General features: G+C 34.4%; 1 protein-coding gene across 1 annotated transcript in view; it reads left to right on the forward strand.

Moving 5' to 3' along the window:
• CCDC7 (coiled-coil domain containing 7) overlaps window positions 1-25487 on the forward strand; it is a 407709-nt gene that overhangs the window by 121837 nt on the left and 260385 nt on the right. The window contains 7 exon segments of the mRNA XM_045062653.1: window positions 915-1133; window positions 2942-2964; window positions 4216-4283; window positions 6411-6508; window positions 10814-10913; window positions 19657-19779; window positions 19782-19817. Of these exon segments, the coding sequence (XP_044918588.1) occupies window positions 915-1133; window positions 2942-2964; window positions 4216-4283; window positions 6411-6508; window positions 10814-10913; window positions 19657-19779; window positions 19782-19817 (667 nt within the window).

A 25487-nucleotide genomic window follows, 5' to 3' on the forward strand; every position in this document is an offset into this window, starting at 1 on the left:
ATGAGTAATCTTTTATGTTACTCTATTATTATGAATTAATACTTTTCTGTAAGAAAATACACAGCAAAAGTTTGAGGATGACATAGGACTTTCATTGAATCATTGCACTTATAAAAATTTATCAAAAAGAAGAAAAGAGTGTAAAGTGATTTTGTTTAAGTAAGTATAATATAAAAAATTTTGTGAGCAAAAATTTACCACTGTGTCCACTCATAAAAAATATTGCTAAATAAAAGTATACTTTTAAATGTACTTTCATTAGCTATTCTAATTTAGATGTTTATTTATTGTCATTGAAACATATCTATAACATTATTTAATAGAAAACATATTGTATATGTATAGTAGAATCCAGTATAGATAAAAATTTTAAAAATACATATATGTATTAGTTACATTTAGAAACAATGAAAAAATATATCAGATGTTAACAGTGAGTTTTCTGTTTATGGTGAGATTATTTGTGAACTTTATTTTTGTTGATCTAAGTAACTAAAAAATTATTAAAAGTGGCATTTTTAAAGAAAAATTATAGTCTAGAAAAAATTATTTTCCACATTTTCTTTTATTTGATATTATAGGTATTAATTATCCTGGTTACAGTCTATCACATTTTATAATATATACCTTTTATTCTTTATTATGCCTCTGTAATAATTAGAGCTGTAAAAAAATAATAGGTATTTAAAAAAATAATAGTCCTCAAAGTGGAAGATGTTTTCACAGTTTTTAATTTTAATTATGGATTAAACTGTGGATTATAGCCATGGTTTAATTTAGCTTCCTCCAGCTTAGTACAAATAAAGTTGAAAAATAATGTGGACGTGAATATAGTGAGATTATTGAAAGTTGTAATATTGTCAGAAAAATGTCACAAATAAATGCTTGATAAATGGTTACTTTTTTACAAACAGGAAGCTGAAAGCGCTAAGCATCAACTTGACTATTTCCTAAATCAAGAGAAAGAATTACTTAATCGTGAAGAGAAGACCAAGACAACAATGGAAATGGGTATTAGCAAAATAAAAGTTGAAGATTCAAAACATATACCATTGGAAAAAGAGACAAGGGAAGCATTAGTTACAGCTTCAGGTAGACAAAAGACAAATGCAAAAATCCAAGAACATTCACAGGTAAGGAATTTACCAAAATAGAGGAAACAGTACAAGAAAGAAAAATGGTAATATGTGCTGTAAGAAGTTTGTCTTTTATATTTTTGTTTACTCCATTTGTATATGTTTTTTAAAAAAATCCTGTGCCCTCTTTTTTTTTGTTTGTTTTGGCTTGGACTTTTTGCCTTTTACATTTGGTTATCACAATTCATTATCTCGAATACAAATTTATAAATTAGATATGTATTAGTTTTGAATGATCATTTAATAAACACCATTTGAGAGCCAGAAAAAAATAGGAGTTCATAGACTAAAGAGAATTTGCTATAAGTTAATAAAATTAAATATAAATGCAAAACTATGGGGAAAAGCTCTCTTCACATTTATCTTTTTACTGAAGTACAGTTGACACACAATGTATTAGTTTCATGTATACAACATAATGATTTGTTAAGTAGATGTGTTATGCTTTGCTCACTGCAAGTACAGCTATTATCTGTGGAGAAAAAACTCTTGAAGAAGAATTTATTTTTGCTTCTGCTGTGTAGTGGATTCATAGTAGATCAATAGATTTATCAATATAATAGATTCAGAATAGATTCATGCCTTAGAAGAGTAAAACAGTCTACACAGAAGCAACTTTATTGGTAAATAATGGGAAGAGTTCAAGAAAAGAAAGCAAAGTTGTAGAGAAGACAATTTTGCTTGTCCTTGTTGTGGCAGTATAGCTATTGTCAGGTCTCTCATTTCTTTAATAGTATTTCATATTCTTTAGTGTTCTTCTTTGTTGTTTTCAAAATGAGAGTTTATGTGTATGTGTGCCAGAATCTCCCAGCCTATCACTCTGTGTCACTAGTGACAGAAACTTAAAATCTAAAAGGAGTGAAAGAAAAATACTTAGAACTCCTACTACTGAACATTAGATTACATACATAAAAGGCCTGTCATATTTACATCTTAATGACATATGTCAGAAGTAGTTCCTCTTTGTTTTCATACCTATTTTTAAAGCTGCTTATTGTAGTAGTAGTCTTTTTTAAAGCAGAGGTTAGGGTAAGACCTATTATCATTTCTATGTATCAGGATATAAACATATTTTTCTTTAAAAAAAATTTTTTTTTTGTTTATTTATTTTTGAGACAGAGAGAGACAGCATGAACGGGGGAGAGGCAGAGAGAGAGGGAGATACAGAATCCGAAGCAGGCTCCAGGCTCTGAGCCATCAGCCCAGAGCCCCATGCGGGGCTCCAACTCACGGACCGCGAGATCGTGACCTGAGCTGAAGTCGGATGCTTAACCGACTGAGCCACCCAGGCGCCCCAAAACATATTTTTCTATAAAACTCTTAGTTAATGGAGGATGATAATACTGTATAAGAATGTTAGCATAAAATGGGATAATGTTTATGAAATGCTTTTGTATATCATGAAGGACTATGTGAATGTTAGCCTTTATTATCATTTATTTCTGTCTAGTTATCTACATAGGCCATATGAAAACCCACGGTGGTATATTACTTAGTATATAGGCCAACTCTTGTCACATATAGGCAATGACTCACATACAATAGACACTTATTTCCTCATGTAAATACTTCTGGGAAGTTCAGGTGTGTTTGTGTTAGGGAGTCCTGCTCTATAGGTTGATTCAGGTATCCTGGTATATGGAGGTTTTGACATCTTACATTGGCTTGCTGGGCCATATTGGGCATAGACATCCAGCTACTAGAAAAGAAGATGAAAGACCAGACATGAGTCATTTTCACCGACCAGGCTGGAAGGGGGTGCACATCATTTTCTCTCATAATTAATTTACCACCTTTAATTGCAGGAGGGACTTAGAAATGTAGACTAGTAATGTGCCTTAAGAAAAGAAAATTAGTTTGTTGAACACCAGAAGTCTTTGCCACAGGTGGGTAAGGATAAAGCTAGCTAATCTCTGTATGAAAGAAACTGAGTTAGGTAAAATTCAGGCCTAGGATAAAATCTAGTATCCCCATTATGCTACAGGAAAACATGTTCTCTTCCCAAGAGGTAATCTATTAATAAAATCACACTCTTGAGGTCCTAGATTCCTACATTTTTGATCAAACACCTCGATAAGCATATTTTGAGCATGGATTCTCTTTTTTTCTTTTTTTTTTTTTGTCTTAGACTTCATTTTTTTTCAATATATGAAATTTATTGTCAAATTGGTTTCCATACAACACCCAGTGCTCATCCCAAAAGGTGCCCTCCTCAATACCCATCACCCACTCTCCCCTCCCTCCCACCCCTCATCAACCCTCAGATTGTTCTCAGTTTTTAAGAGTCTCTTATGCTTTGGCTCTCTCACACTCTAACCTCTTTTTTTTTCTCCTTCCCCTCCCCCATGGATTTCTGCTAAGTTTCTCAGGATCCACATAAGCGTGAAAACATATGGTATCTGTCTTTCTCTGTATGACTTATTTCACTTAGCATCACAGTCTCCAGTTCCATCCAGATTTGAGCATGGATTCTCAATATACTTTTACAAGTTATTTACTTTTTGAAAGTTTATTCGTTTATTTTGGTTGGGGGGTGGGGGGAGTAGGACAGAGAAAGAGAGGAAGAGAGAGCAGGCTCTGTACTGTCATCACAGAGCCCAGTGCAGGGCTCCATCTCAGGAATGAATTGTGAGATCATGACTTGAGCCAAAACTAAGAGTTGGTTGCTTAACCAACTGAGCCATCCTGGTACCCCTACAAATTTTTTAAATTATAAAAAAGCACTATCATATTAGTATACTATGTGTTAGTATCACCATGTTAGTATACTATTGGCATTTGAAGTATAAATATTTCAAAAGAATATTAAAAAGATTGAACAATTATGTGATGGATATATTTAATTATGTAATGGATATGTTTAGTTTTTATTTACTATAAATATAAAGCCCTCTTTGCTTTCATTTAGAAATATAATTTTGGTAGTAGTTCATCTTCTAAAATATTTCTTCCAATGCCAACTATGGTAATTTCTTAGCTTTTTTGACACGTTAATCTTACAAATTGTCATATTTTAAAACCTGCTTTGAATGATATTTTTCTGATTAATTTAATGTAAACATTTGATGTGCATATTTAGTGTATTTAAATTTAGTATTCTTTATTACAGATCTCAATTTTCACAAATGGAAGCCCAGCTGACAAAAGGTAAAACATTTAAAAATATTCTTTAATCTTTGTCAGTTTATGTGCCTAAAATGCAAAATATCCATCCAGTATCATAAAACTCATTGATTTATATCTTTGCTTACAATATTGTACTCTTTGAAACTAATGTCTAAACTGTAGATGTTGTCAAAGATTGACAATTTTGGATACTGTGAAAATACAAATTTTTAAGTGAAAAGTGTACACTAAGGACCAGATCTGATGTACAAAGCCATTTTCCCTCGTGCCCCCTGCCCCAACAACAATTAAATTTTCATATAGAAACTGAACATGACCCTTTTTAAAAAAATGATTTTTTGTGTAAAAACATTTTTTTTTATCTTGGGAAAAACACTTATGAGTGGGATTACTTACCTCATTCAGAATCATGACCTCTGTACATGAAACAACTCACTTAAAATTTTTTTTTGCATTTCATTTTTGCTTAATCATTCATTTTTGCATGCACATAAATAATTGAGTTGGTTGATGTATCCAATTAATCTTACAGTTTTCACTAGTGAGTGAGTCTGTTTGATTAATATGTTATGATTCACAGACCTATTCACAAACCAGTCAAGAAACAGAAATCCTGAACCACATAGATTAGTGAAACAGCAAATTCTGTCAATAAGTTAGGTAGCTATTCAATGAGAATAAACTATGTCAATATTTCTTTTCAGTCATTGACTTGACTGAAGTGACTAAATTTTAAAAGTATTTTTTTGATACCTCAGGAGAAGATTATACATTTATTTGTTGCTTTATAAACTTATGGGTAGAGTTATTGTCATTTATTACTTCACATTATGATTATATATGGTCAGTATTATGACTATGTGATGAGATATAAGAAAAATTATTAATAATTGTCTTCAACTTTAATTGGAACTTAAACAGCCTATGAACTGTAGGAATAGAAACAAATAAAGCATGATACTCTTATATTCATGTTAAGATTATGGTCGAGTATGGCATACTACTGTAGTTTTTCTGTGGACACATGGTGAAGTATAGGATTTGAAAATGTTGGAAAGCTAATAATTTGTCACCCTGAAGAACATGAAGTGATAACTTTTCATGTAAGTTTTTTTTTAATATTGAATGTTTAGTTGCTGTTGCTGAATTTGATAGACTATACATTTGGTGAATCTCAGAGTGTAGAAATATTGGCTTAAATGAAATTATTTTAAATAGAATTTCTACTTTCTATGAAGGCATAGTAAAGGCAGTCTCAGATACTGTGTATGAGCTTTTGGAAAAATCTTGAAGAAGGGTTATGATAGTGTTACTTTGAGTTACTATTCTGGCCAGCCCAGACTTATTGGCCAATAAGTCACAATTAAGAGTAATATGAAGTGGAAGAATGAAAGAAGGGTTGTATGGGGAATAGTGGACTGAGGATGATAGGGAATATAGGACATTAAGAATAGAAAAAGGTCATAGAATGAATATCAAAAAATTCCTCTTAAATGGCTTTTTCCCCTATTAATGTTAATTCATACAGTATTCTCTAACTTCAGGAGGAAGATTATTTCCATTAAATTTAGTACAAACAGGGAAATGTGGACTGAGTGTCCATGCTGTGCAAAGCACTGAGCTAGGTATTATGTATATATATAATACAAAGATGACAACTGTATCATCTTTGCCCTCAATGCATTAATATTCTAGTAAGACAGACAAGACATGTACATAAATAAGTACATTATAATGCAGAAGATGCCTTCAATAAAAAGTTACCAAGAGATGCACCAAAAAGAAGGAAAAGTTGTTTCTGGCTGTATTGAGAGTAACAGCATTTAATTTAAGAAAGATAGCTGGGTTAGATTTTAACAGGGAAATATGAAGAAAAGGTGTTATGTGTGGACTGAACAGTTGAAGCAAAGACAAGGGTGTTTAGAATCTATACAGTGTGCCAGGGAAAGACCAGTAATTTTTTTTTTAAGTTTAAACTGAGTAGAAAATGGGAGATAGGACATGAAATAGGTTGCTTTCGCTTGATAGGTTTTATAGTATTTCCCTTAACAGCTGTAGGTTGAATATTGCTAAATATAATAAAAATTCAAACTGTTAAGCCCATGACATAATATTATTCATCAAACTTCATTTTGGGTTACTTCTTAGATCCTAATAGAATTTCTGAAATTCTTTGGAAAAGTGTCCCAAACCTTCAGAGAGTGGATGCGAGTGAAGCAAGGAGATCCCACCTGAACAGACATATGGTATTGATTACAATAAAGTACATTTTTTTTTGCGCTTTACAGCATTGAGCCGTTCATTTTGGTTTAGGGAATGAGTTAATGGCAAATGTTTAATCAACACAATAGATGTTAGTAATTATGTTTCATATCATATGTGGTGTTAGCTTTTCTTAAATGTTTTATGGCATTGAAATTTACACTTTTTGGATATGAAAATGTTAACTATTTCTTGGTGTTTTATTTTTAAGAGTTACACATCCAACTTTTTTCTAAATGTTTTTTTTACAACTTTCTTCCCCAATACTAATTAAATTTATTATTAAACACAAAAACATAAATACAAAAGAGAAAGGTTATTAATATGTGTCCATTTTTTCCTTCATAGATTAGATGAGTAGCTATTAAATTTACTCATTCATTTATTCACTAAACTTAATCATTCAACAAATATTTTTTTCCCCTTCATATGTCAGGTACTCTTTTGAACATTGGATTTTACTGATAAATAACACAAATAAGCTCTCTTCTCTTGTGATGTTTACATTATAGTGGGAAAGAGAGGCAATAAACAAGTGGAAATACATGAACAAGATAACTTTAAAGAATAATAAATGAAGATAATAAAACTCCCTTTCTGATAGAGTCACAGGGGAGGATAATTTAGATTGGGTGATAAAGGAAGGTATTATGTATCAAGAAAAGAGATTATCTAATTAAGAAATAAATATTTTGCCCCTTTCCAATTTTTACCAGAATAAACTAAAAATAGAGACCTTTTTTACCTTTTTACCTTTTACCTTTTTTTTTACCTCCCTTTTTACCTTTTTAAAAACTCTAAAGGAGACTTTATAATTACCTCAGTTAATGGTTGTGCAAGAAACATATTACTAGTGGCCCCAATTGTAGGTGTAAGGTAGATTTTATAGAGGAAATCTTACAAATGAAGAAATAGTGAGGGGTACAATATCTCCTAAACTATCATTATTCCCTGGAAAAGCACATTGAATTCTCCATAGGAAGTGCTCCTGAGAGGGATTTCCTCCTCACATAACACTACAAAACTATAGAAGAGTTGGGAGGGGATAGAGAACATCTAGTCAATCGTGTTACAGTGGTTACGGCTGCTTAGGGCAATGGTCTTGTTAGAAAAAGGTAACTCCTGGAGGAGTAAGCATTTGTATATTAACATAACTGGTATCAGTGAGAGTTGTTTTTCCATTCAACAGTCCTGGTGAGCCAGTTCTGCCAAATAACCAAAAGGGAGAATGGAGAGAGCCGCCAGGGCCATCCCCTAACAGAGATTTGTCTTTCCTCTGTCCGCTTCTTGGTCTTGGGGTCTTACTAATATGTCTTTTCATTAGGTCTGGCTGACACCGGGTTCTTACAACGATTTCCACAGTATTGCTTGGGAGAAAGATGCCAGTATGGTCCACGGTGGGTTAAGTTTGGGTGCAAAACCAGCATGGATGCATAAACACATACATGCACACATGTGTACACACATACACGCACACACACACAAACACACAGAGTCATTATAAGCTTTACTTCCTGAATGGTCAAAAATGGCCCTTTTGGAATATCTATATAATATCTGCAGTAAGAGAGAAATTTATTCATTATCTCCCTTGATATCCCCTCTCCAACCATTTCCCAAGGTCAGGTATGTTCACACCTGACAAACTGAGATCTGTTATTCCTTCCTAGAGATGAGGTTGTCATTGTTATGCAATGATAAATTCAGCAGGGACCCCAAAGTTACTATTTTCCCTCAGAAGTCACCTGCAGGGTTAAAAGAGGATGCTTGCAGAAGAATATGATGCAAACACAATGTCCATCTTTTAAATGAACAGTGTGCTTTGTCCATTCCACTGAGATCATAGCAAGAGTGAAAAAAAGAAGGGGAATATATTATTTATCTTGAAACAATATTTTCTTTCACTCTTTATTTCCAAAGTGCAGTGGAGTTCAACCATTGCAGAGAGGCCCTTACAGGGTATGGCAGCCTATAACTTGTAAACAACAAGGGGAAGCTGGATTGACAAGTGCTACAGAGGTTGTTTTTAAAGAAAGTGACTTAGATGGCAAATAGAATGGGGTTGATGGGCAACAGTGGCTTCTCTGTCTTCTAGATAAATTCCCTATTAAACATCTTATTCCTTCATGGTAGTATAGATTTGAAGATGGCCCCAAGTCCATAGTAGACATGATGGTCATACATTCTTGATTGGCTTTTTCATTTCAGATATTTTCCTTTAGATTTAGTTCCTTCTCGTGGGCAATGTACACATAAAAAATAAGGATTGGGTTTGTTACTTAAGTTGTTCTACCTATTTCCTTGTGTAGGGAATGTCTCAGGGAAAATGTAGGGAAAGTGTGTGTATTTAATAGTTTTGTCCTGGGTGGCCTAATGACCTCACCCATGCAACTAGACCATTAGCAATGAAAGTATAATTCAATCTAAGAGTGTACTCTGTGGCTATGAACGATGCCTGAAATTCACCTAGTTTTGAAGAATGTACAATTCCATGGGATTATAAAAACTTACCGTTATTGTGGTGGACAAATGCAGCACTTCATTAGATTTTAGGATCTTTGAGAGAGGCTGTTGGATCAGTGAATCATTTTCTTATCTGGTGGCAAATCTTGTAAGCAGAGGTCTAAGTCAGTGATTTGGTTAAAACAGCAGGGGAGTATCTCTGTGTCTAGTGAGTGTGTGGACATATTTTGTTAATTTGGCCAAGGTCTTAAGGACTAGGATTGGTCCTTGATTGAATGTGCTGAGTCAGTTGCCTTTTTAATAGAATTTTCCCAGACTTGTACCACCTTATGAGATTTTAGAGAAGATCCATCATGGAATAGGAATGTTTGGTTGAAAAGTGAGAAAATGTGCCACATTAAGGCCCAGTAATAGGCCAAAGGCATGTGATATTTAGCAGTGGGAAGAAGTAATTGAGTTCAGAGACCCAGGAGCTGACAAATAATTTGAAGTATTGTTGCCAAAAGCTCCGGTCAGTAAAAGTTAGCTTACGTCATGTATCTGTAATCCCATGAGTCTGAAGAATATGGCAGATATAAAGTTAAAACTTGTTTTTGTGATGCCTGAAACTCTTCCATAACTTCTTAATGTGGGAGCTTCCATTTAAAATTAGTTACTGTGATACAGATACTTTGAAGAGTTACTACGTGTAGAATGTGATGTGATCAGTACCTAAAGAAGAAAGTCCTTTGTGGCTGGGGGCTGCAGGGCCAATAAATTTGTCTTCTTGGTACTGTCCAAATAATGATCCCCTCCCCAAAATTCATTTGAATGACAGGACCTGGATTGTGTTTTCATTTAAAACTATCTTTAATCAGATATGCCTAGAAAACAAGCAGTACTTCTTTAGTGTTGGGCCACTGTCCTCTATGTAATAGAATGTCTTGAAATTGCTACCAGTTAGCATTGTGCTAGTTTTATTCCACCTATTAAAAATGTATGTCAGGAATTCAAATATTCCAAAGAAGGAATAGTAAAGGTATGTTGCATGTTTTGCTACAACATGTATCTGTAGTGGTGGCAATGTATTCAGTAGCTGGTGTAATGACAAAGACTTGAGTAGGGGGTACAGTTGTTTTTTTCATTGTTGAAGCTTCAATAGTCAACTATAGTGCCCAATGTTTTTTTAACCAGACATATTGGCATTCCATAGCATCCCTGCATGCGTCAAATTTTGTTTTGAGAGTAATTTATGCTTACTTTTTTTATATGGAATATTATTGAATGGTAGGTTTGCACAGTTCATCCCAAGTTCAGGTATTTGACCAATAGGGTAGTTATCCAAACAGCATGGCTGTGTATCTATTCTCGGTTTAGTATTTCAGAACTTCCATGTCAGTTATATAATCTAAGAGAAGCAGCAAAATTGTTTGTAATATACAGTACAAAAATAGTAGCCCTGTGTGTCAGGGGTTCCTAAGACCATTCCCATCAGGGGCAGAACTCATAGGACTCAATCTAGAGTCATTATCATGGCTATAATTTGTTATAGCAAAAGGTTGCAATGCAAAATCAGTAAAGGAAAAAGTTTCATGAGAGAAAATCTGGAATAAACCAGGTGCAAACTTCCAAGAGGCCTCTTCCAGCAGAGTCACACAGGATGCTCCTAATTCTTTTAGCAATGAATTATGGCAATACATATGAAATGTCAAGCTCATTAGAGACTTGGTGCCCAGGGTTTTTATTGAGGCTAATCATGTAGCACCCTCCACCTGCCAGTTACTAAAATTCCAGGCTATCAGAAGGAAAGCAGGTATTCTCATGAATCACAATATTTGTACAAACAGGTCGGACACAGTGAGCCACTCTTACCAGTTCTTGGAATTGTAGGAACCCTCACCAAATCCAAGTTCCTAAACGCTGGCCAAGACTCAACCTTGAAATCAGGTAATTCTAAGTAGTCTTAATCCTGCTGGGCTCACTCTTTTTTTTGTGCAGTACACCGCTGTGGCTAACACATTTTTACAGTAAAATTGTTATCAGTGAGTTCCCATCCTCTAGGGTGAGACTAACCTGTATTATTAGTCTCAGTTATAATCTTTAGGAGTCCTGGCCTCTGTTAGTAAAACAAATCCCATCTTAGAATGCCAAGTGGCATTTTCTATATTGATCTTTTCTTCACCTTACCTATAGCACTAATTCAGGAACTGTCCAACTCTGGCCAGTAAGTTGAAGCTGACAGAAAGAAAGAAGGCTTTCTGGGACTGAGACTTTATCATGACAGTCAGGGCACACATACAAGAAATATAAAATCCCAGACACATGGTACCTCTGGAAACAAAGACTTGATAATTGTTAGAGCACCCCAAATGCACTTACATTAGTTTAGGCAGTAGAGGTGAACAGGGCTCCCAGGTGGCCTCCCACCTTAGGATTGATTTAGTTGAGTCCTTCTGTTTTAAAAGGACTGCTCAAAAGCAGTCAGTTCCAAACACTCTTTCTTGTGAATGACACCAGTTAATCTACCTAGAAGGTGTAGATGACACTTGAAGCTGTTCTGCATGGGAAGTGCAGAATTTGGGCCACCCCCTGCTATCTCATAATCAGCACTGTCAAGTGTGATCTTAGGTCTCAGGAGTCAGTTTGAATTCAGAGTGCTCTCAGCACTGTGGAAAGATAGCACAGGGCATTTTCCTTCAGAAAGAGGGGAAGACTTCTGGAATAGTTCTGAAAAACAAAGGTTATTAGTACCCTCCCCCTCTCTAGTGCCTCCTAAGGTGCTGGGGTTTTGTTTTTTGTCAGGTGTTACAAAAATCAGTGTTTTCATTTAGTAATCAAAACTTTACATTTTTTCCCAAATCATGTTCTACTTTCATCCATATTTTTTGATAAGGAGAGTTGTATTTAAGAAGGACAAAAGCATTTTTTCAGAAAAGCATTTTTATGTGTGCTAACCAGAAAGATACAACATGTTTGGAAATTAGGGCAAATTCTGAATTTTCAAAAATTTCAAAATGGATTTGCTATAACCTCCCATCTCTGATGTTCTGATCACTTATCCAGTGAGCAGCCTAGAAAAAACAATCAATCCCTCGGTGTTAACAACTGTTTCAATAGTCAAACCAACTTACTAAGGTGTGTATACCACAGGTGAGGAGACAGGTGAGAGAAGTGGAGTCAGAGTATCAGTCCATTGTTGCAAACTGCAACTAATCTAGCAAGTCAAACACAATAATCAACATTGATAGAGGGAGGTGACAGTTTGATCTATTAAGAGCATGCAGTGGCCACAGTCCTTTGAGATGTACCTCTCCCAACTTGCAACTTTCAGCAGGGAAAGTAAGGGAGGCAGTTAGTCTCTGTACACAGAGTAGATAAGCAGCTGAATTTAAGATGGTTTCATCAGAGAACAAGCTCTTTTCTGTGGATATTTGTTTGTGATCCAGATGGTCCAGTCTACATACATGATGTTTTGAGAGTTTAGGAACTCAAAAGACAGGTGTCCTAAATCTGTAAGTGTCCCCAGAGTCTGATTAAGCCCATGCATGCTTTTCATTCTTTAGAACAACCCATGCTGAGGCTGGAACAGCCTATAGCAGACAGTATCAGGTTTCAGGTCCAGGCAATCAGGATCTTCAAGTTAGCTTTTTTTTTCTTTAATTAATTTTTATTTTTATTAGTAGCAAAGCTGAGATGCTATAGAGACAGAGAGCCCTATTACAAGTCCAAATGGCAATCAAGGCATTACCAAACCTTCCTTGTCAGTCTTACAACCCAAACTGACTCACTCAAAAATATGCACATCAGGTCAGAAAATTATCATGCTTTAAGAGTCAAGTGTCTGATTTTACAAGACCCTATTGGCAACCAGAAGCTTCCATTTAAAACTCCAAAAGTGTATTTTCATTTAGGGATTGCCTCTCTTGCCCCTGTTGCCTTTCCTTTTCCAGAGCTTTCAATTGGCAAAAATCGTGAATTATGGAATATTAACCTATTTTCAATATCTAAATAATTTAAATTCCAAGCTACCCTTGGCAACAGAATTTCATTAGTATATTTTCTTTGCAGATTTCCCTCATCAGGATGATTCTTCTAGCATTTATGAAATTAAAAAATATAGCATTTCACATCAATTTTTATCATATACCAATGCAGTAGTTACAAAATACAAAGCCATTAAAATATTCTCCTTTTTGGGGGCATCTGGGTGGCTCATTCGGTTAAGCATCTGACTCTTGATTTCAGCTCAGGTCATGATCTCACATGATCTCAGGTCATGAGTCTGAGTCCCCACCCCCACCCCCACCCCCCCATCAGGCTCTGCCCTGACAGCACAAAGTCTGCTTGGGATTCTCTGTCCCCCTCCATCTCTCTCTCTGCCCCTCCCCCACTCTCTCTCTCTCTCTCTCTCTCTCAAAAATAAATACATAAACATTTAAAAATATTGTCCTTTTTACTCATTTCAAATGTATACTAGCAATACATTTAGCATTTACAGGGTTAACATTAGAGATCTAAGCTGGAATGCAAGGGGAAGGGCGTAATGCTACAGCACTAACAGTGTTGGGTTGAAGAAAAGACTAGAGACCACCCCCCCACCCCAACCCTATCCCCCACCTCCACTTTTTTCCCCTTTGGTCTTTTTAAAGCTTTGCTTCAGCACTAAGAGCTGATTTAAACTTTTTCTCTTCCATCTGAAGGAAAAAGTGACTACAAACTGGTTTTTACAGCCCTTGGCATATCCAAAGCCCACCTTTGGGTATGTTTAGGCCCTTTATCCTCCCACTTGGTGGAGAGAACAAACACCAAAGATTTCACCCAGGCTGCATCTTTTCCCTTAATTTCACCAGAAAAGTAGCCAGGGGGTCCAGCAAGCCAATTCTCCTGGAGTTGGATGTATTATTTTCAAATTCTACAGGTAAACTTTTACCTCTCAGCTGCTACTTCATACCATAGATGACTTCATAGCCACCTAAAATTAATCATATTCCATCCCAACCTTTCATAATTTCTTTTCCCAAACAATGTTTTGTTCGTATTTTAGTGCATCTGCAGGCCATTCTAGTGAATACCACTCCTAATACCAGCTGTGTTGGGGGTCTACAAGACCATCCCTAGGTACAGTGATTTACTAGGGGGACTTACATGGCTCAGCAGATAGTCATTATCATGATATTATAGCAAAAGGATACAAAGCAAAATCATCAAAGGCGAAAAGTATATGGGGCTTTTAAATGAAGACAACAAACTGAGGATGGAAGGGAATAGGGTTGGGAAGGGGAGTGGGGAAAGTGGGTGATGGGCATTGAGGAGGGTACTTGTTGGGATGAGCACTGGATGTTTTATGTAAGTGATGAATCACGAAGCCAAGAGCACACTGTATACACTGTATGTTAGCTAACTTGACAATAAATTATCTGTATATATTTTAATATATTATTTATATATAACATAAATATATTTATATATAAAATATAATATTTGAATATTATATTTAAATATATATATAAATATGTATGTATAAAAGGTATATGGGGCAAAGTTTGGAAGATACCAGGTATAAGCATCCAAAAGTCCTCTCTTAGTGGAGTCACATAGGACATGCTTAATTACTCCAGCAACAAATTGTGACACATGAAATGTTGTCTACCAGGTAAGCTCATTAGAGACTCAGTATCCAGGTTTTTTTTTTACTGGTAGCTTGCCATATAGATACCCTGTGCCTACAATATACTAGAAATACATACTCCCAGAAGGAAAGCAGGTGTTCAGGATAAAGCACATTGTTTTGTACAGTTTTGGCACAGTAAGCCACTCTTATCAGTACTGGGAATAGTGGGAACCCTGGCAACTTCCTAGATGCCAGCCATGAGCCAATCTTATAAATAGGCCTATTTAAGGATAAAAGTCTCAGCCCTGCTATGTTAATTCCTTTCTACACAACATGTAAGATTCAGTATATAGCCAGTTTAGGAATGCTTGAGACTCACTCTCTGGAGAGCCAGAAAGGTCAGGGCACCATCTCAGTTTGTCCTATATGTGTTAACTGTTCATTCCAAATTTTGTATCAGCCCAATAGTTTTTCTCCCTTCAGCTTCAAGAGAGGCCAACAACAAAGTAGCTTATCCATCCAATTTTTGTAAGTCCCTTTCAGGCTTTAGTATTGGCCTGTTAACTTTCAGTATTGGCTTTGTTGACTTAGCCTCTTTGATTTTACCTTAGTAAAGAAGGTGCTGTAGCCACCTACTTCTAAGTTTATTGCTCCAGATTTTTCTTTTATAGCAAATTGGCTCCAGGATTTCTAAGAAATCTTCCCCCATTTCTGGGCTTCAGTGGTCTATGGACTACGTGGCTGTCCTACCTACTTCGAGGTTATGGTGTCTCATATCTCTGTGGCTATGTGGGCTCTAGCCATTCTAGTTTGGCAAAGTAATTTTCCTCTCTGAGGCTTTAGTGACTATGTATAATATGGCCACTGAGATATTGGCCATTCTAACTCAACAGTTTGATGTAAGGCTTCCAGTGAGTTTATTTCCCACTTCAGTGGTGGCCCAATCAAACTATTTCTGTTTTCAAAAGCTATAATATCCAGATAAGTCATATACAACTTAGTACACAATGTATGTTTTTACAATATAATAGTATTTATCAGAAAAAAAAACTTTACAAGCAGAGTAGAAGCAGAATACGTGCAATATTCCAAACTCATTTTTCACAAGGAATGTTTGGGCTAGAGATAACTTGACAGATAAGAGTACTCTAGGGAAAGGATCCTATTCACATTCTAGTTTATATATTTATAGAGAAGTTGGGAGGGGTGCAGAGAAAAATAGATGATTCTGTAACTATGAAACTCCCTGAGGAAGGGAAAGTAGACATGTCAATAAAAGAGCATCTGGAGGGAGTTCACCGTCCAACATTATAGGTATCAGTGAAAGATTTTGAGAATCTCTGCCAAGTTACCAACTAGGGAAAGGGAAATATCTACCAGGGCCATGCAAAAGAAAATATGTTTATCATCCTTATTAGCCAACCATTTGTTTTTTCTAGTGTTAGAATAGTTTCCCTTTTTTGTTTCATATAATTTCCTTATTTTATAGTTTAAGTCCTATTTTTAATTATTTCAGTATTCACAATAGTTGTTATTTGTAGCTAGTCAACATTTTCAGTGTAAGGTATATTTACGCATTTACAAACTATTTCTAAGTAGTCCACCAGCCTTATTTTCTCCAGGTGAAATAATTCTAGTATTTTAACATTTAATTTTTCCAGGTTTTTAATTATTTGTTTTTACTGAATCTTTTCTAATTTTTGAGTTCCTTTCTAGTTCCTTCTAGCTGAAACTAATTACAATGAAGAATTTGACCAATGATAATTATAATTTTTTATAAAAATTTGATAATTTTTGAATGTTAATTTTACATTTGCTATATTGAAATTTTCCTATAAAGTTAATTTTTAGAATCATTTAAGATTGTACTACATACTTTGAATCCTAGATCTTTTGTTTTCCTTGGATATAGGAATGCATTCCACATCTTCTGTTATTGCAGATAAAAATATCAAATGCATCCTCCTCTATATTTCCATTGATAATTAAAAGTTCAGTGTAGGGGCGCCTGGGTGGTGCAGTCGGTTAAGCGTACGACTTCAGCCAGGTCACGATCTCGCGGTCCGTGAGTTCGAGCCCCGCATCGGGCTCTGGGCTGATGGCTCAGAGCCTGGAGTCTGTTTCCGATTCTGTGTCTCCCTCTCTCTCTGCCCCTCCCCCGTTCATGCTCTGTCTCTCTCTGTCCCAAAAATAAATAAACGTTGAAAAAAAAATTAAAAAAAAAAAAGTTCAGTGTATATATCAATAATACTTACAAGAGAATTTTTTTTTCCTAAGGAAGGAGGGAAATGCCTTGGGGATTGTGTTGACAGTTTAGAAAATGGATGGAGTTAATAAGGAAAGCTGAAAAAAAGAAGGACTTGGAACAGAAACAGACAAAATATCTTACTAGGGCAGTAATTCAATGGAAATCTTTAATTTTGCCTGGATGACAATGTGTTAAAAGGGTGTCTATGATGATATGCATAACAGATTATGATTTTATACATCTATTTGCTTGGTGAGAAAAGGATGCAATGCTCAGATCTTCAGAATTAACAGATGTTTTAGCAAGCAAGAGGAGATTTATTCTTTTCTTTAAATGTTTATTTATTTTGAGAGAGACAAAGAGAGAGGGAAAGCAGTGAAGGGGCAAAGAGAGAGAGACAGAATCTGAAGCAGGCTCCCTGCTGTCAGTGCAGAGCCGGATGTGGGGCTCAATCTCACGAATCGTGAGATCGTGACCTAAGCCAAAATCAAGAGTCAGACGTTCAACTGACTGAGCCACCCAGGTGCCCCAAGAGATTTATTCTTTATATTACTTCAGTAATGTTGAAGGCTGTAATGCAGAATACTGTCAACCTCCTTACATCATATCTGTTGAAATACATGCTCATACATATGCTATTATATTGTAGTGTTTTATCATGGAGTGATAATAACTAGAAAGAATCTTAATTAAAAGTGGACAACAAATTATGCAAATTTAGCAAGACATAACATATATTTTTTTGATAATTTACCAAAGAACAGGGAGAGGGCAAATCATTATTATATTCTATGTGAATATAGGCTGCCTTCCATAGACTATCTATCCTCTTCCTCCTTTCTTCTCCTCTTCTTTTCCCCTCCTCCTCCTCCTCTTCTTCTTCCCTTTCCTCTTCTTTTCTTTTATAATCCAAACAAACATCAGGGCTTGAAGGTATGCCTGTCTCCACTTCTTAGAGCCATCTGTTTGGCTGATGTGAGCTTGAACACAGTACTGCTTACATGCCTTTGTAGTATTTTTCATTCTTGTTTCCCCTCAGCAGAATTATTATGGTGTTATTCAATAGTTCTTTATGATTTTGGGAGCCAGTATAAGTGGGGAATGCTTGTATTTGGAAGTATGGTTATAAATAAACTTTCTATTATATTCTTTGTATTGTATTTAAGGCCTTGTTCTCGAGATTGCCACACTTTGTCTCTATTGTTATAATAGGATCATTTATCTGTGTAGAATCAAGTGACTAATGATATCCCCTAATAAACATTTCAAAATCTTTAAAAATATTTTGCTTTCTGCTTATAGCTGTGTGGTAATATTAGTGACAGGAGTGGTGATTTGTGTATAGCTTCAGTATGTTTGTAAAACATCAATTTATATCATGTGCTTGAACAATTGTTATGCTTCAGTGGCCTAATGACAACAGTCCTATAGGACATATCTTCAAAAATAGTTTCCAGAAGAGTGTTAGACTATTTTCTAACCAGTCATTTAAAATGCAATACCTAATAAAAGTATTAAATCATGTTTGAGTTTGAGATATCACCCTTAATTTAGGACAGGCAGCCACCTATTCTCTTTACTTCAATATTGGAATTCATTTTATAACACACTCACAAAAAAAAAATTAAAAAAATAACACAAAAATCTGTTTGTCAGATTATATTTCTTTAAAAAAATTTTTTTAAATGTTTATTTGTTTTTGAGACAGAGAGAGACAGCATGAATGGGGGAGGGTCAGAGAGAGAGAGGGAGACACAGAATCCGAAGCAGGCTCCAGGCTCTGAGCTGTCATCACAGAGCCTGATGCGGAGCTCGAACTCACGGACCATGAGATCATGACCTGAGCTGAAGTCAGATGCTTAACTGACTGAGCCACCCAGGCGCCCCTATTATATTTCTTTTTAATCATGAATTATCTTACCGTTTTGGTCTCAGAATTGTCCTCCATACCTGTCTTTTTTATAATCCAAACTCTGGTGTTTGAAATTCATCCTAAGTGAACAGATTAAGATGGGTAGCAATAGTTAACATTGTAAAGTTTTGCATCTGTGTGACTAAAATTTAAATTATTTTTAGACATTGCAATGCATCTTAGGCAAATCATATTAACTGGAGTAATAGCTGTATAAAATGAAGAGCCATCAAACTCTGTTGTATTTGGTAGGGATAGAAAAGCTATGTTAAATTCTATAGAACACAGGTAGTTTGACCATTGAAATTATCATCTAACCTGGAAAGCTAGGGCAGGCATAAACTGAGACTGTACAGGCAAACGATGGCATATGGTTACCCTAGTTCTGGAATCTTAATAAGCTGATCCTGCCAAATGGTGAAGAATAAATGATTATTACCTGGAAGAAAACTAACTCAGAGCTTGGAAATGGACTCTTGTGGAAGACAGTGATCTTTTAATATTAAAACTGCTATAGAGAAATTTTTATTTTTATTTTCATTCTGAAATGAAATTGTGGAAAAACAACTTTGAAATAAATGTACTTAAGGGCATCCTCCAAAATGTCTTGTGCTCAACTTTGACCAAATATTTTTTGTTCTGTGGCCTGTTATGACCTCGAATAGCTCTTATGTTAAGTATTTTAAGTGTAACTTCTGTTTTAAATCCCAGAAAATATATTACCTTCAACTAGCTATCTAGCAGCAACTTCATATTTGCATTACCATTAATTAATTATTAGGATTGCTTATTTACTATTCATATAGATTATGAAAATGATTCTTCAATTACAAATAAAAAATGTCTTCACATTATCTAATACCAGATGTTTTGTAATTCTAAAGCTCAGAGAAGAAAAGAGCTAGCTCTGCTATTTCAGATCTTTCACAGATCCTAAATTCTCAAGATGGGTCAGACTTTGTAAGGAGTTCAAATGAAGTTTCAGCTGATAAAGACCTATCCCATATACCTCCATTAAAGACCCATGATAAATCATTAACAAGATTACTATCAAAGAGATAGAAGATTTACTGTCTGTCAGTACATCACTTCAAGGGAAGGAAACAGTGACAGAATCATTCATTTAACCCCCTGTGACTAAAAGGAAGCCGATGGGTAGTGACATCTCAAAGGTAAGATGATTTGAAAGGTACAATGATTTGAAAGCTGTTTACTTTGAATTGCTAGACTCCTTTAATATTTTAAGTAAATGTTAATTAAAACTCATTAATATGTTCTTATTTAAAGGGAATAAAAAGTATGCCTTTTTAACCCAATCTGTTTTATATTTAGGATGTTTAATATTTGAGAATCATAGTAATATTTTAACAAAAAATTCTAAGGTGTGTCGATAAAGAAGTTGTGGCTTAGAGTTAAAATGATAAAAGATATACAATTCCTAACTGAGACAGGGAAATTTTCATTTCAGTTTCATCTAGAAAAAATATTTTTATACAATAAGGTAATTGTGAAAGCATAGTTGTTTTGAAATGATTTTATATACCTTAAACAAGCCCTAGAACATTATTAGACTTGATTTTGTTAAAACAGTATTTGATTAGGAAAATCTTAGAGCAAAAATCCTGGGTAGAAATGATAAAAAGGGTTATTTATATATATTTAATATGAATTTATTTACAGTATATTTTTATCATAGAAATTATTAGAGTGGCCTTAAAAATAATTTCATAAGCGAGTTGAGTTAGTCTAGAGATTGAATCAGACTAAAATATAAAACTAAACTAGAATCATGATCATTATTAACATGATTTATTTGGAATTATTTATGAGGAGAATCACAATATAGTTTGGGTTCCCTCCACACACATGTTCTCAAATGCCTTTCAGATCCATTAATGTTCTCATGTTTTTTATGTTTACATTCAGGATATAAAAGTAAAACATTGCTGCAATAACATTGTAGATATGAGTAAAAATTGTTGCTCTGGAAGATGGTAATCAGAGTTCCAAGATATATAATTTGAAATCACTTATTATAACTTTTATTATTAAGGTTGCTGTTGTAGAAGAGAAATTATAAAGTAAGACTGAAAAACAAACTAACCAAGAAATGAGAATTTCAAGGTAAAAAGATTTTCTGTTTTGTGAGTTTTTTATTGTGTTTCCCATGATATAATTATAAATAAATGGAGGGACATTTTTAAATATAGAACATTATTAAATATAGAAATAACTCCTTGGAGAGTCATCACATAATACATAAATAAATTGACCAATCTGTAAAAATTAATTTGGTGAGTTAACATTATATTACCCAAAGAGTTTATTTCAACTAAGATCTATGTAAAAGAGAACTGATAGCTTTGCCTCAACCAAATAACAGTATTTGGCATTATGAATTTTTAACATAAAATATCAGGTCAAAAATTCATCAAGGGATAGCAGAGAAAAAGATGATTTGTGGTATAAATAATTAATATTTTAGCCAGATTCTTTAGGTGTTTTATATAATATATTTTATATATTTTAAAACAATGATAAATTTGTTATTCCTAACCAACATATATAACTTTAATAATTGACCCATATCTTACTGGATTAGCTTGAACTTTCAAAACAAAATTAAATGGTTGTGATGTGGCAGGCAGGAGAGTTACTCTTCTATTGTGCTTTGAGATGAGAGTATCTCTACTGTTTCACCTATGTTACCAGGTTATCTGAGATAAATATTCTCATGATCATGATGTTTTCTTTTTTCAATAACAAAATAATAAAATTTTATTACAAATTTTAACCAGCTGTTGGCCTGAGTTTAATCAATCTGCTAAATTTTTTTATTGTGGTAAAATATACATAACATAAAATTTGCCATTTTAATTATCTTTAAGTGTACAATTCAGTGGCATTAATGACATCCGTGATGTTGTGCAACCATTGCTACATCGATTTCCACAACTTTTCATCACCACAAAAAGAAACTCACTAAGCAATAACTCCCATTCCTGCCTCTGTTGAGCCCCAGGTAGCCTCTAATTTACTTTCTATCTGTATGAACATGCCTATTATATTTCATATAAGTGGAATCATATAATATTTGTCCTTTTGTGTCTGGCCTATTTCACTTAGCATAATGTTTTCAAACTTCATATTATAGCATGTATCAGAACTTTATTCCTTTTTTATGGCTGAATAATATTTCATTGCATGGATATATCACCTTTTGTTTATCCATGTACCTGCTGATAAACATTTGGGTTGCTTCCATCTTTTGGCTATTGTGCATAATGCTTCAATGAACATGGTGTACAGTAGCTGTTTAAGTCTCTGTTTTCAATTATTTTTGGTAGGAGTGTAATATCTGGATCATATGATAATTCTAATTTTAGCTTTTTGAGAAACTGTGTATTGATTTTACATCCTGTAGCTTTTACTAAACTCATTGCTCATATTCCACAGGTTTTAGTCTTGGGGATTTTCAATAGACAGTTGACCCTTGAATAATGCAGAGATGGGGTGCTCATCCCCTGTGCAGTCAAAAATATGTGTATTAACTTTTATCTTCCCCCAAACTTAACTATTAATAGCCTACTGTTGACCAGAACCTTACCAATAATATGTAACAATTAACACATATTTTAATGTTATATGTATTAGGTACTGTATTCTTACAATAAAGTGAGCTAGAGAAAAAATGTTAAGAAAATCATAAAAGATAAACTACATTTACAGTACGGTACTGCATTTCTCAAAAAGAATCTGCATATAAGTGGACCCATGCAGTTCAAACCCATGTTGTTCAAGAATCAACTGTGCAAAATCTTATCATCTGCATATAACAAAATTTTTAATTCTTTTTTTCCTATTTAGATACCTGTTATTTCTTTGTCTTGCCTGATTGTTCCAGCTAGAACTTCTAGTACTGTATTGAATAGGAGTGGTGACAATGGGTACACTTGTCTTGTGCCTGATCTTAGAGGAAAAGCTTTACATTTTTCTTCACTGAGTATAATATTAGCTATGTGTTTGTCATATATGGCCTTTCTTCTGTTGACTTACATACCTTATACACCTAAGCTGTTGAGGGTTTTTATCATGGTTATATTTTGCCAAATGCTTTTTCTACATCTATTAAAGTGATAATATGATTTTTATTTTTCATTCTATTAAATGAATTGTGATATATCACAATTATTGATTTATGTATGATGAAATATCCCTGTATCCCGAGGTTAAATTGCACTTGGTTATAGTGTATGATCCTGTAGTTTTCTTTTCTTGTATTGTCCATATCTGGAATTTGGAATCAGGTAATACTAGACTCATGCAATGAGTTTGGAAGCGTTCCTTCCTCCTCAAATTTTGGGAAGAGTGTGAGAATGATTGGCGTTAGTTTTTCTTTGAATGTTTTGTAGAATTCACCAGTTAAACAATCCTGTTGTGGAGTTTTCTATGCTGAGAGGGTTTTGATTACATGGTAATATCCTTACTTGTTAATTGGTCTTTCAGACTTTCTGTATCTTCCTGCTTCAGTCCTGGTAGGTTGTATAATTCTAGGAACTTATTCATTTTGTCCTGATTATCTAATTTCTTGGCTTATATTTGTTCATAGTAGTCTCTTAGGATCCTATGAATTTCTGTCCTGTCAGTTGTAATTTCTCCTTTTTCATTCTGGTTTTATTTATCATTCTTTTTTTTTCTTAGTCTTGCTAAACCTTTGTCAATTTTGTTTATCTTTTGGAAAAAAAACCTACTCTTGTTGATCTTTTCTATCATTTTTCTGGGCTCCATTTAATCTCTTTTCATTCTTGTCTTTATTACTTCCTTACTTCAGCTATGTTTGGGCTTAATTTGTTCTTCTTTTCTAGTTCTTTGAGGTGTAAAATTAGATCATTTATTTGCTATCTTTCTAATTTATTAAACCGTTGGCCCTTGAACAACACAGGTTTGAACTACATGGGTCCACTTATATGCAGATTTTTCTTTCAAGAAATACAATACAGTGCCATAAGTGCATTTTCCTTATGATTTTAAAAAAGTTTTTATTTAAATTCCAATTAGTTAACATGCAGTGTAGTATTAGTTTCAGGTGATATATATAGTGATTCAACACTTCCATGTAGCATCCAGTGCTCATCACAGCAAGTGCTCTCCTTAATCCCTATTTCACTCACCTGCCCACCCCCCACTTTCTGGTTACTATCAGTTTGTTCTTTATAGTTAAAAATCTGTTTCTTGGTTTTCCTCTCGCTCTTTTTCCCCTTGCTTGTTTATTTTCTTTCTTAAATTCCACATGTGAATGAAATCAAGATATTTGTCTTTTTCTGACTGACTTATGTTGCTTAGCATAATACTGTCTTGGGGCACCTGGGTGACTCAGTTGGTTAAGTGTCTGACTTCAGGTCAGGTCATGATTTCATGGCTTGTGAGTTTGAGCCCCACGTCAGGCCCTGTGCTGACATTTCAGAGCCTGGAGCCTGCTTCAGATTCTGTGTCTCCCTCTCTCTCTGCCCCTCTCCTGCTTGCAGTCTGTGTCTCTCTCTCTCCTCCTCATCTCCCTCTCTCTCTCAAATATAAATATTTTTTTTTTTAAAAATACTAGCTCCATCCATGTCACCACAAATAGCAAGATCTCATTCTTTTTTATGGCTAAGTAACATTCCATTGTATGTATGCTTTATTTTCTTTATCTACTCATCAGTTGATGGACACTTGGGCTATTTCCATAGTTTGGCTATTGTAGAAAATGCTGCTATCTGTTAAATCCATTGTTTCCTTTTGATTTTATGTTTATATCATCTGTCCATTGATGTAAGTGGAGGCTTAAAATCCCCCACTATTATTGTATTATTATTGATTTGTTCTTTTATGATTGTTATTGTTTTATATATTTTAGTGCCTCCATGTTGGAAACATAAGTATTTACAATTGTTATGTCTTCTTGTCAGATTGTCCCCTTTATGATTACATAGTGTCCTTCTTTGTCTCTTGTTACAGACTTTGTTTTAAATCCTATTTGGTCTGATACAAATATTGCAACTCCAGCTTTCTTTTGACATCCCTTTGCATGATAGATTTTTTACCCATCCCTTCACTTTCAATCTGCAAGTATCTTTAGGTCTAAAATGAGTCTCTTGTAGGCAATGTATAGATGGGTCTTGTTTTCATTTTTATTTTTTATTTCTTTTTTATCCATTCTGTCACTGGGGGTCTTTTGATTGGGACATTTAGTCCATTTACATTCAACCTCATTATTGATAGATTTGTATTTGTTGCCATTTTGTTGCTTATTTTGTGGTTGTTTATATAGTTTTTCTCTGATCCTTTCTTCTCTTTCTCTCTTTCATGGTTTGTTGGTTTACTTTAGTGATATACTTAGATTCCTTTCTCTTTATTCTTTGCATATCTATTAGTGTTTTCTTTTAATTTAAAATATGCAGAATATTAAAGAATCCTGGTTGACCAATTCGTTCTTTAGTAGATGTCCTTTAACCTCCATGCTTTTGGAGGTTTTCCAGACTTTTCCTGTGGTTGATTTCAAGTTTCATAGCATTGTGGTCTAAAAGTGTGCATGGATGATCTCAATTCTTTTATATTTATTGAGGGCTGTTTTGCTACCCAGTATGTGATCTATCTTGAAGAATGTTCCATGTGCACTCAAGAAGAAAGTATATTCTGCTGCTTTGGGGTGCAGAGTTCTAAATATATCTGTCAAGTCCATCTGGTCCAGTGTATTGTTCAGGGCCATTGTTT

The sequence above is a fragment of the Felis catus genome, chromosome B4 (assembly GCF_018350175.1).
Source record: "Felis catus isolate Fca126 chromosome B4, F.catus_Fca126_mat1.0, whole genome shotgun sequence".
Taxonomy (NCBI): Eukaryota; Metazoa; Chordata; class Mammalia; order Carnivora; family Felidae; genus Felis; species Felis catus.